Genomic DNA, 12,993 nt, shown 5'->3' with positions numbered 1-12,993 from the left:
CATTTCTTGTTTACACCTGCTGTTGGCGGTGATGAGGTAGACTGGCATCCTTGTATTTCTCGTTTTAATGCCTCATCGTTGCCGACAGAAGGTTGTGGCAGAGGTGTCACGCTTTTCTAGTCAGACCAGAAAAAAAAATCTTTGTGCACGATGGGGTTCGAACCACCATCCTTCCGTTTCGCAGCCGAGCAAGCTAATGGCTACGCTACTTTCTGCCAACGCATATGTAGCCCTTTAATGGCTCATACAGTCGTCCATTAACAAAGCGTATCACACGCGTTTAACTCGGGAAATAAAAAAGATAGAAGAAAACAAATGGTTGCTTCAGATAGAGGAGGAAAATGCGAACCTAGAAGCCAAGTTTGATGACTGTAGATTAATTAGTTAATTAATTATAGGCAAAAATGTCAAAATTGCGTCGAAATAGCGCGGATGTCGATATAGCCGCGGAAACGGTGTGACGTCACATCCACCGGAAGTCGTCACGGCATAGTGAAAATTGTCACAGAATGATCGGAAAAACGTCTGATTTGTGCCAAATTAGATGGAAAAATGTGTAATTAAGCGTAACTAACATTTAAGATCCCCGAAAGGTGTATAATTTGCGTATCGGTATAGCCATGGGAACGGTGTGACGTCACATCCATTGGAAGTCGTCACGGCATAGTGTCCTCGGCTTTCGCCTCTCGACGCTTTAGTTGCCAAAGTGTCCACGCAATTTTCTCCGGAGCTGGAGCTTCCTCTCAAACCGGTTTGTGGTCCCCCACCTGTGCAGGCAGAGCAAGTGAAGCAGCTGTTGTATCCCCGCAAGACAGGCGCCAACGGGGCGTCGGGCAGCGATCCCTGGGCCGCCCTGCAGCGCGATGTGCTGAATGCCTACGATGGGCGCTTTGACACGGCCTCGGTGCGAGCTCTACACGGCCTCCAAGTGCACCACCTGGAGCACCTCATTGCCCTGCACCGAAGGGTCCAGGGGCGCACACGGGAGGAGCTCCGGGCTCTGGAGCAGCGCTGCGCAAAGGTGAGGTTCCTGCAGCTGATGCGATGTGTGCTTATGCAGCCGTGAAAGGGTTCAGCGAAGAATCCTGGTTGCTGACCAAGTTTGGAGAGATGGATGTTCGAGAGCCTGTATGTACAAGTTTTCCTGAGCAGGTTCCCCTGAACATGTTCTCTGTTTATTACAAAATTGAGTGGGTTCTTTGTACAGGTCTTTCTGTTCACAAAGAGCCCGCATGCTCTCCAAAACATCTATTGCATTGTCTCTCACTTGGCCCGTGACAGAGATTCTTTGTTTCTGGGCTTCATAAGGTTTGTAAAAAAAAAAAAAAACTGCCTGGGAAGAAATCAGGTGCTGTGATTGGGCTGATTCAATGAAGAATTGCTGTCATCATCAGGTAGAGGGCAGGAGATTTGCTTTTACAAAGTGCAGGTGGCAAGCATGGGAGGAGGGCGATCAGATGTCCGGAAAGGCACATGTCGCGTAGTGGACCTAATTTGGATCATGGCAGACTAGCATAAACCGTTGATGACTACAGTGTGTGCATTTCTTGCCGCAAACACAGCTGCACCGGGAGCTGGAAGAGGAGAAAGGGAGGCGGGCACACGACACGGCCCAGGGGGACGACGTGACTTTCATGCTGGAGAAGGAGCGGGAGCACCTCCGTCACGAGGTGGACCTCGAGAGGCAGCAGAACCGAAGGCTCGAGAAGGACCTCCAGCAGGTGAGAGGGGGCATGCCTAGTCAGGTAACCTCCTTCTGTGTCGTGACAAAGGAGATGTGTTGTCCAAAGTTTGTGGTGGGTTGCCGGTTTGAGCCTGTGCTGCAAACATGGAGCGAGGTTGTACAGAGGTGTACAGTTCCCTTTGGTGTTGGTGGACAGAGTTTCCACACTGCTAGAAACCGTAGAGCTACTTCAGTCATTTCAGCTCTTTAAGCACAGGGCCCTAAATTTGGCCTTTGATTGTAAGGTACTCTTTGTAAGTTCTTTTTAGTATTGCTTGCACTTGTACGTGCATGAGTGTGCATTCAGTATTCTGAGCCTCTAGCCATTTGCTCAGTGTTTTGCTGTGGAAGGCATAATGTAAAGGACCACAGATCACGCCTTGAAGTGCTGCAGTGGGCAAGAACATATTTCGTGGCGGTAGGTCACGAAGATCCTCTTCAGGTGGGCTGAGGTTCCAGTGCTTCCGTAAGAGATGAGATAAGGGGGTAGCCATGGTGTTCTTATAGGGTCAGTAGTATTCCAGTCCAAAGGGTTTCAGCTCGGGCAACCTTTCCCCAAAGTCCCTGTTGAAGAGTTTGAACAGCAAAACACAAACCAGGACAAATTGTGTGCCCAGGTGATAAACGTTGTACACTGGCCTCTGCAAATTATTACACAGGGCATTCTCAGATGGCCTCGTAATGCGTATCAGTATAGGTGCCAAGGTATGTGTACGGTGGAGATCTTAGAGAAAGGAAAAGATATATGGCTTATGTGGTGACCATGGGAAACTTTGCAGTTTTGCCAGAACCCTTACGTGCTGAGGATTTTCTGTTAACATTCTTCTGTAATGAGATGCGCCCTTGGTGTTCGCCTGTAGGCCACAGATGCCCTAGAAATGGAGCGGAGTCGGCAGAAGCAGATGGTGCTGCTCCTTCTGGCAGAACGGAAGCGGCTAATCCTGCGGCTAATTCAGGAACGGCAACGAGGTGATCAGCTCTTGCAGGTGAGATACACATTTCGTGGAAGCTGATTGCATGGCTTTACACACTTCCAGACTGTGCATACTAGGTGCTGAAACTACAGTCACTTTCTTTCGAAGGAGCCCTGCTGTCAAAAGGACACAGGAAAGTTGATTTGGATTGTATCGATAGATTACGACGGTGTCTTCACAAGCAAATTAAGATGCTTCAAGACAGTTGTAATGCGAAAGCATTGTATGGCTCATCAGCAGCGAAACCTGGCATTGTCGTTGTTGACCGCAAAAGTGGTCCCAAAAATCCCACATGACATCACCATGGTGTAAAAGAAAAATAAAATTTTTTCTGAGGGTTTGGGGAATAGAACCCAGGACTTGCAGATTGTGAGGCGGGCATGCAGCCAATCAGCCACAAAACCGCATTGTCTTGCGACTGTATGCTAATGAATAGGTTTGTCATTAAAAAGAAAGAGGAAAAGTTGAAATAAATAAATAAAAAGAAATTAAAAGATAAAACAGTGTTTTCGCATTCAAAGCACGTAAGTAGTCTTTAGGGCCCTCCGTAATTTGGCGCACTTGGGTCCCTGTGGGTGGGCAATGCAGCCATTCACTTCTTGACGGTGTTCAGAGAGTCCTTTTTTGGCCTTAACGTCATAGGTTTGTATTGAGCTGTGGTCAAATTTCTAAATCCAATTTTTTCGACAATAAATGCGCCTTTTGTGCTCAAACAAGCATCAGCACAGCCAGAAATAGGCACAGAATTGATTTTTACTTATAAAAAAAATGTTGGATGAGGCCGCCATCAGTGTCCCTGGGACTGTTTGAAGGGGGATGTGGTGTCAGCACATCGATTATCATTACGGAAGACTTCGCAGCATTGCCACGGGCCTGTTGGGTATGTTGTCCAGAGTAAATGCTCCGACCACTTGCAAACGGTAATGCATCAACGAAGTCATCAGAGAGAGCATTCCTGCGGGTTTTTATTTATTTGTAATTTTGCTCCCTGTGGAGATAAAAAGATCTCCCACGGCTATAGATTGCCTTGTCGGTTCCCCGACGAGGTACTATCAGCAAGAAACAAAACGCGAACAAGACAGTTGAGACACGAACAGGAAATTAAGATGCTAGCCAGGGGAAGCTCTCTACTAGCTCAGATTATTTTAACTTCTAAGGCGCGAAGACTCCTCTCCAGAAGTGTTGATCGCTCTCACTCGTATTTCCTCTCCAGGAGCTAATGTGTTGGTGTTTTTGTGCTGCCACTTCAATTTTCTTGTTCGCATTTCATTCGTTGCTGATAGTACATCATTGAGAACTGTCCACACCCCTCGTTGACTACGAAAGCTTACCTGCACACCACATGAAGGTGATGGCAGCTATTGCCGTCACTTCTTCGTGCTCTGCGGCCAAAAAGACAGAATTTTTCCTTCTATTCGCACTCATTTAGCCACACTGTGTGATGTGCTTTCAGTATTGTCTACTGTGCTCCCATTCAGTTTGTTTCTTGGGGCTTCCACATGGTGGAGCTACAAGTGTGTGCAAAGAGGCATATTTAAGAGGCTGGGTGTATATTGATATATCGCACTTTTGAAAAGAAGGCTAGCTTGGCTTTTGTGAGTCTTTCCAGGGTACACCATGTTAGGTACAAAACGTTTGCGGTGCCTGCATTCTTGAATTGTCCCCTCTTCATCCACAGAGCCTGAAGGAAGAGAAGGCCCGATCGTCCGAAATGGTGGAGGGCCTTGAGGAAGAGAGCAAGCGATCGCTCCAGATGGAAGAGGAGCTGGAGCGGCAGGCCGCTGACTTCGAGCTCGAGAGGGAACGGTTCCAGGCACAGGTGGGGCACAGACGTTGCTTGCTACATACGAGTGCAACTGCACCTAGTGCAAGCAGCTGCCTGGCCATATGTTGCGACTCTGCCTCATCTTTATTTTTTGAAGTTTTGGTTAGAGCTTGTTTTTCGTTTATAGCAGATTGTGGGGCACAGGCTGATGGTAACAAACAGCTGTTGTGCTGGTGCATTGCTGGGATAGATTTAACATTTCTGTCAAAAAAAAAAAAATGAAAGATGCTTGTGCGCTCATGCACGCTTGATGCCTGCTGTGAGTGAAGGGATTGTAATGCAGTATTATCATACAAAACATAATGTGTTTGCCTTAATGTTGAGGCTGTTGTCACGAGTGTGGTCGACAATTTCAAGTTACTTCAGCACCTTGGATCTTCTATGCTGCGTCAGCCACATTTTATCTCTTGTGTATGCGTGCATGCATGTGTGTGTGTGCATATGTGCTGTCTTTAGGTAACCTCCATGTAACCTTCACATTACCTCACGCAACAGAAATAGAAATCTTTGTGACGTTTCTGCCAACATTGAACATTGTGTTTGAACAATGCCATGTTTGCACATAAAGATCAAATAGAATTCTTTGGTGTCCATTGTCAGCCAATTTTATACTGTTTCCACGTGGGCACTTAAAATTCAGATGAAGTCTACTGGTGTCAAACTCAGCAGAGATCTTTTATTGCTACATGGCCAGTTTTAATAGCAGCCGGGTGTGACCCTATCTGACACTACCGTATTTACTTGCATAATAGGCGCACCCCTAGTGTGGTCGCGAAAAATCAGATTTTTTTATTTCCGCGCATAATAGGCGCACCCCGAACTTGGCACTGTGATCAATACTGAATTTACACGATTGCAAGCCGACGCCTCGCCGCCCCCCCACCCCCAATCTTTATTTTAACAAAGTTTTTGCTGAACTGACTACTGGTCCACACTAGTGCTGCTGCCGTCGCAGCTGCTGCGGACCCACAGCACGTACAACGACATCGTGTAGAACAGCCGCACTTCCCGGAACTCCAGCCGCACAGCTGGAGTTTCATCTCCAGCCGGAAACGTTCCCGACTTAGGCCCGCGAAAACCTCGGCGCCTAGAGTCACGTACGAAAATTTAGGCACGCCACAGACGCAACTGCCGCACTTCTCGGCCACGTCGAGTTTCCGACCTGCCGCACGCTTGCGTGTTCGAGAGCAAACTCCCAGCCATGTAGCTATTAAGGTGCTTGCCCGTCGAGCTAAAACAGCACCGCTCGGCGGCAAAGCCACAAACCACGATGAACTACGCGCTACCGCAGATCCCGGCACTTGATAGCAAAAAAAAAAAACAAAAAAAAACTGGAGCTGGTGATGCTGATGGCGATACAGATAGTGAACGCTCGCGGCGGAAGAAAACATTGATGATGATGATGATAAGCTTGGCCTTGGGCGCCCTTCGTGGGCAGCGTCTGGAAGCTCCTTTGCGCGTGTGTGGCCTCGGCGATCAAGCGCCCGTTGCGCGCAGCCGGAGCTGATCGCGGAGGCCTTGACGCGTGCATTTCATAGGCTATTCCCGCGTGGGTCGTGGAAAGTTTCGGTGTACACTTCTTTTTTTTTAATACTTTCTTCGGGAAAACGGGGTGCGGCCCGTACACGAGTGCGTTTATGCGGTATGTTCAATTTTGCGAGTCGGAAAATTTCCGGAAATTTTACCCCGCATAATAGGCGCACCCCGAACTTTGAGCCGGATTTTCTGGAAAAAAAGTGCGCCTATTATGCGAGTAAATACGGTAGTTAGTGCCTAAGGCACAATCAAGATTTATGCAAAATGATATTCCTCTAAAAGTCAAAAATTTTGTATAACTTTTTAGTTTATTCACTGTGGCTTGATTTGAGGAACTGTGTTCATGTTCTAGTTCATTGCTTTAACGATAACACAGCTACGGGTGCTTGCAGCAAGTGCATTCTTTGATCAGGATCAGATTGGAGCTTGTAGCAGTGCTGCAAAAACTTTGTTTGGGGTAGAACCCAGCATCGAGGGGATGTAGAAGCATAATTTTCTGAAACACTCATGCCTACCAACTAGTAGTAGTAGTTGTAGTAGTTTTTATTTTGAGACCAAATGAAAAATTTTATCCTGGGTGAGAAGGCTAGAGGACAGTTTCACGCCCTCCAGACCTGCGAGCAAGGAGGGGAGGTCACGTGGGCCGTGCGTGCAGGTGGCGGAGCTGAAGGCGCAGAACGCTCAGCAGCAGGTGGAGCTGGAGCGACTACGGCTGGAGGCGGAGCGTCTCGTGCCACCGCCCGCGCCTGCGCCCCCACCCCTCGGCGAGGGCGTCCGCAGTGCCACCATTGTCACACCTGCCAGTGCTCCAGCGCCCACAGTCAGGGCAGCTGTGCCCACCCCAACACCTCCCAGAGGCGTGGCAGTTGGGCCCAAGGTTCCGCCCCCTGTTGCCAAGGCCCCGCCCCCAACAGTGCCACAGGTGGGCGGAGTGCCAGCACTACTCGCCTCTGGTGTTATCAATGCAGTATCATTAGAAGCCTCATCGCAGAAAAAAAAACACTTTTGTCATAAAGTTCACTGACTGGCCAAGACTTTGATGATGTCACAGGGTCACCATGTGACATGGCCAACAGCTGATTGGTCAACGGGTTGTGTGATGTCATGAAACCACGTGACAGGGCCGAGTTGGCAGGTGCACCCATAGGTGGCTGTTGGCAGGTGACATGGCCGAATGTTGATTGGTCGCCAGGGTGTTTGCTGTCATGAGACCATGTGACAGGGCTGGGTTGGCAGGTGCACTGGGAGTTGGCATTTGGCAGGTGTGCTGGTCACACGACATGGCCAATCGCGGTGATGGGCTCATCTGCAGTTGGCGGCCACGCTTGGTTGTGTGCTGACGTGTCTAGATGGCTCCGCGTAATAGATGGAATGGAGCCAGAAACAGTGACTTGTGTGTTTACCATAGTGGAAAATCTGCGCAAGTGGAGGGGGCAACCACGGAAGTATGTCGCTTGGAGTATCGGCGGCTGCACAAGCCCAATGTGTGCAGCGAGCAGCAATGACAGAGGAGGAGAAGCAGGTCGAGTGGTCTTCAGACTTCAGTGCTTTCACATTCTCAACATTTAGTGTGATGAGATGCCCCCTAATTTGTTAAATTTTTAATGTGTCCGCCTGATGTTGTGCCATGCCTACACGCTCCAGAAGCCTCAGCCCACTGCCCGCTCACCTTTGCTGTCCACCCTCCACCAACCACCCATCTCTACACTCCAGAAGGCCCTACCCCCCACCCATCCACCCACTTCCGCCCTCCACACCCATGAGAAGCCCACACAGCACAAAACGCAAATGTGATGACGAAATGCAATCCAGAAGCTGCAACGAGAAGGCGACATCGTAGCAACAGAACGTTCAACCAATACTGCTAGCTCAGATTTGTCGTGTCACCTCGCATGATCACCCGCGCATTTTTATTTGCTCCTTACGATTTCCTGCTGTCTCAGTTTTGGGAGCGCTAAAAGCTCTAAAGAATATTCATGTAATGTGGTATGAATTTCGGCGTCGGCCATTAAACTTTGCACGTACTCGATCGCCTCGATCGAGTACGTGCACAGTTTAATTGGTCACATGGCAATTAGTCATATGGCCTTTGGGTCGTGTGACCGGTGGCATTGGATCACATGACCGGTGGGATCGCCAGTGATGTCATTTTGTGTGAATGGCACAATACCCCCCACGACAAGCCTTTGATGGCCGATGATATAAATGAAAAGCTGTTCTCTCTTGTCCCAAATTGTGCATGCTTGGATAAAGCGTTTTCATTGGGTGATGACCTGTCACTCTGCAATGTTCAGCTTCTATATATGTGATGTAATTGCTGTGCTCTTGCTAGAGAGTTCCATAGCTTCTTTGCTTTGTGGCTGAGCTGCCTAAATTGCAGTTGCTTTTGTACAGGATGTTGGTCTGATGCTGCCCTTGGCTACCTTAAAGGGACGCTGAGGAGAAATTGAAGTTGGCTTGTATCGACAGAATACCAGATCCTGATTACAAAAACGCCACTCATACTGACAACAAAGCTCTTGTAACGTAGAAAAGAGCAGGAACCAAAATACAGGTATCGCCGCCACAGGCCAAACTCGCAAGTACAAGCGTGATGAGGTCATAGGACAAAACAGTGTTGCTAGAACTAATGGTTCTAGCAACTCTAGGACCCGAGAAGCCACAAATCACTGAGGTGCTGCCAATGCATGCGCAAATGTCATTGACGTCGCCAGATGGCGCCACGTGCCCGCCAGCTACGCACGCGCCTGAAGCATCGGGACCAATCAGCGCCTGATCGCCGGCGGCAGGCGGGCTCCCGGTATTCCGCTAGCAGTAACAAGGTACACGGTATGCTAAAGGTGTCTATTTGCGAGAACTTCGCTGACGACTTCAAGAACAAGATCCATCGTAACGCTGGCAAGACGCCAATGCAAACGTAAGCAAAGCGACTGTAGCGACGGCCGCAATAGCCGATAGATGCCTTCAGCGTGCGGCCGGCGGTAGCTTTCTTTTCGGCTGCTGCTGGGCCGCTATGTTGGCTGTCAGAAATCACGGAGCCTGTGATACGTGATGTCACGTCATGAGTCTCGTCACTTAGTCCTGTGTCGTCATAGGAGAATCCCAAGTTTGAATCAGAGCGGCGGGAAAAACTTTTTCAACTTCGAATCCAAATTTCTTGGAAATAAATGCATCTTTCGCAGCCGGCCAAGTGGCAACAAAGCCATGAAATGCCCAACTATCGGATTTTGCTATAAAAAAAAATATTAATAGTGCTCTCCTCACTGTCACTTTAATCAGTGCTGTTTTATCAGGAAGTAAAGGTGTTGAATTACGCTTCTAGTTTTGATAGGTGAATTCAACAAAACAGAAGAATTTTGCTGCATAACACACATTTTATGTTTTCATGGGGTCATCATAACTACTCTGAAGAATGATGAAAGTGGTAGGAGTCAGCACTGGCGTGCTCCCAGAGGTGTGTCTTTTTCCTATGAAGAGAGGTTTAGAAAAAATGGGTGTGTTCAGAATTTGGGAGGAGGGGTGAGGGATGAATGGAAGTGGGGTTCGCAATAAGGTCCAGCACATCTGAGGGGAGCTTTCAGCTCAGGCAGCCTTGTGCGAGGCCACTGCAAAGCATACCAGTCTTGTGCCTTCTCACATGGATGAGATGGAATGGCAGTGTTCGTTTCACCTCCCTGATGCTCTTGCATCTTGAGAGTGTTTCACGTTCCAAGTGCTGCCTCTTGCCAGGTTCCCCCAAAGCCAGCTCCCGACCGGACAATGGTCAAAAAGCCTGGAGGACCAGCCGTGGCCGGCGGCATTGCGTCGGCAACCGGGACCGTCCTGCGGCCCACACCGCCCCCTGTGCCGCCCAACAAACCCGTACTTCAGCGCAAGGACCTGGGACCGAAGCCACCCGTGCCACCCCGCACGGTGCCAGACGCACAGGTGGGTGGCGGCTACGGCACAAGCCCCGCCCGCTACTCCTCCCCCCACTGCACAGTGACATCACCATCCTCCCAGAGGGGTGTAGGGGCTGCCGTGCCAAGTCTCGACCTTTTTGGACCGGAACTGGCCGACTTTCAGAGCCTACTGGTCTCCATGGCAATGGACAAACCCAGCAGTCCTCTCCGAGGCGGTTCCTAGAGGGTCGTGGGTGGCCTCGATCCTGTGCTTGCTTCCTGTTCTTCCTTCTTTATTATTTTTTTTAACGATCACCCCTGGCAGCTGTTTAACGTCGTTGACCTCTTTATCCAGTCATGTTGATGAAACTACATAACTGAAATCGCAGCTAACTGTTGATCATGTGACTTGCGAAGTACTGAAATGTGATCTTCGGATCACGGCCGTCTTGCATACTAGTAGGCTTGCAGGCTGGCTTGTGTCTCTGCAGTGATTGCTGAACCGATAAATGCAGAGGTTGTAGTTTAAATGCAGTGGATAACATAGGAATTCAATGATGGTGACACGTACACCACCACTGGACAGATGTATGTGTGCAAACGTTTCGGTTTACGGTTCTTTCGGATGCATCGCTCAGCCAGTAGACAATACGTGGAGCTGCTATACTCTATCTTGTTGCTGCCATCCTCAAAACTCAATTTACGAGTACTTTTCCTGAACTGTTACAGCACTTTTGCGTGCCTCAGGTAGTAATTCGCACAAATAATTTTGTTGAAGCCAATGGATGGAGTACAGTCACTGAAGCCATACTTCTTTCCACAGTGCAACTGCTTTGGTAGCTTGATTAATGATCCTGTTGGCAGTAGGTTGTTAGGGGCACAAAGGATACTTGTTAAAAAGTTGCTATTATATTTGTGTATTTTGCTGTGAGGACACTGAAAATAATGTGCTGATATTTATAGTGCTGGTGCTGATTAATTCTACAGTTTCATTTGGAGCGACATTTTTTGCACTCACTACGTGTGAGAACGCACATTTGTCTGTTCTGTCCTGTGAAAGGTCATATATTTCGCTGAATGGCACATTCTTTAAACTATGTTAGCAAAGTATTGTGACCTTCTACTTTTCCGACCGATCAAACATGCATTTCCATTCGTCGAACGATGTAGAGTTACTTCAGATTGACTAGTGGAATTGTCTAAGGCATAAATTGCGCCTTACGCACATCATTGCATCTTACACACTTGTATAGTCCGTCCGCTTAATGAATTATCTTAGTTTCTGATACTAGGCTGCACTAAAGAAAGCACATAATTGTTGCCGCTAGTTTCTGATACTAGGCTGCACTAAAGAAAGCACACAATTGTTGCCGCTAGTTCTGAACTGACCTGTGCTCACTGATAGCACATCATTGATTGGCACGCTGTTCTTGAAGAAGCACCTTGTCCTAATATGGCTTTCCACTCTGCTTATTCGAACAGGAGTTGGTGCAGAACAGTTTGCTTGGATGACAGTCACAGCTGTAGTACTAGCTCTATATCCAGTAATGTAGGCATGTTGTAGTTGCTGTACGCTTGAGAAGAGCAAGCGTTGTCAGCTGATCATTGCACTGTTCTTCAGTGATCGCCATTCGGAGCTTTTGGGGATCCAGAGAAGCCAGAGCCAAACGCACAATGCTTTTTTTGCTCTGTTTAGTCTTTCTTCCTCATTTCCTTGCTAGACGTTGCTCTCTCTCTCAGTCTGACTTTTTACGGAGTTAATTGTCAGGTGAGGCATGTGTCCGGTGTGTTATTGCGTATTAAAGACATAAGAGCATTCATGCCATTCTCAGAATCGCAAATGATTTGAGGGCTTATCTTCAGAGTGAGAAGGTTCTGGTGTGCATTGATGCTCTTAAAAGCTGCTCTCCATAGGGCTGGGTGTTCGGGGGTACCTGTTTTACGAAGCTCTCTATTTGGCACAGGGTAGACTGCTTCTTAGTAGCTCTTGATTGGGCAGTTTTCTGCTCAGTTCTGGAGTCTTGTTCATGGGGTCTTGTGGGTAGGCAACACTAAATAAATCTACAAGTCTTATTGATTGTCGCTATTCTTATAAGTTCTTGAGGCTTGCCTTTTTTCTGGGCATAGTTACCTAGCATTGAACTTTTTTTTTTTTTTTGAAAAAATAACACTTCCTTTGTAGGTTACACGTCTCATAGTTTTCACTCCTATGAAAAAATGCCCGTAAGGCTGCACAGTGATGTGCATCGAGACGAATTTTGCACTGAGCCATAATGGGTCGTAGTATGAATGAAGGCAGTTTAGGAAAAGCATTCTTTAGAACAAATTTTTTTGTATCTGTTGTCATTGTAACTTTAATCAGCCTGAGCTGTTGATTTTCAGCATGCATTTTTTTTTCTACTTCTAGAAATCTGCATTTTCTTTCCTTTGTTTCTGTCTAGCATTAGTGCATTCTAGGTCTGTAGACTTGCATTTGAGTGTGTATATTAGTATATATTAGGCTGCCTGTGTTATGTGCACTCCTGAGTGTGACAGTCCACTCATCACATGTGATGTGCATGCGTGTCTGTGTGGTGTTCAGCAGCCGTAGTAACTTACAGTGCTTTTGGTGCCAAACATTGTGCACAGTGCTCTCGCATTGTTCTGAAACTTGCACTTGAACTTGCACCCTTGGACTCATCGTGCCTCTTCGAGATGTGCCTGAACGTAGACGGAGCCCCCGGTGCATGACAACCTGTGTTTTCCTGCATGCGTGTGAATGATGACGGTTGCCAAGTGTCGTCACGGAGTGGTCCTCGAAACTGCCTCGCCTGAGCTTTCTTCGAGTGCTGCTGCGTTGTGCACGTGACCTTCGAATGACCTTCGAAGGCCCTCTCCTCCTCACCTCATCCTGTGCACGGATCACCAGCCAGTGGGGGCCTTGCACATCTCCCAGGTGATGATGCCTTGGGTCGCTACGAGCTGGGCTCTTTAACGTACCACTTGTGAAACGCTCCGGAACTCCCACTTAGCAAAAACGACAGCTGGTTGCTGAAAAATTATGAGTTCTGAGAA

The 12,993-nt window shown here is 48.1% G+C and overlaps 1 protein-coding gene across 2 annotated transcripts in view; it reads left to right on the top strand.

The window, feature by feature from the left end:
* LOC149335649 (uncharacterized) overlaps nt 1-12,993 on the top strand; it is a 32,014-nt gene that overhangs the window by 4,202 nt on the left and 14,819 nt on the right. Inside the window, exons 3-8 of one of the 2 annotated variants that reach the window (XM_089552249.1) lie at nt 776-1,021; nt 1,563-1,721; nt 2,584-2,709; nt 4,376-4,516; nt 6,714-6,980; nt 9,788-9,985. In XM_089552249.1, the coding sequence (XP_089408375.1) occupies nt 776-1,021; nt 1,563-1,721; nt 2,584-2,709; nt 4,376-4,516; nt 6,714-6,980; nt 9,788-9,985 (1,137 nt within the window). Of the gene's footprint in view, nt 1-775; nt 1,022-1,562; nt 1,722-2,583; nt 2,710-4,375; nt 4,517-6,713; nt 6,981-9,787; nt 12,095-12,993 lie in introns of those variants that run through there. The other variant, XM_089552248.1, reaches the window with a different exon arrangement.

The sequence above is a fragment of the Amblyomma mixtum genome, chromosome 7 (genome assembly GCF_055824585.1).
Source record: "Amblyomma mixtum isolate Tamu chromosome 7, ASM5582458v1, whole genome shotgun sequence".
Taxonomy (NCBI): Eukaryota; Metazoa; Arthropoda; class Arachnida; order Ixodida; family Ixodidae; genus Amblyomma; species Amblyomma mixtum.
The sequence above is the reverse complement of the archived record's forward strand: the minus strand, read 5'-3'. Positions and strand labels throughout refer to the sequence as shown.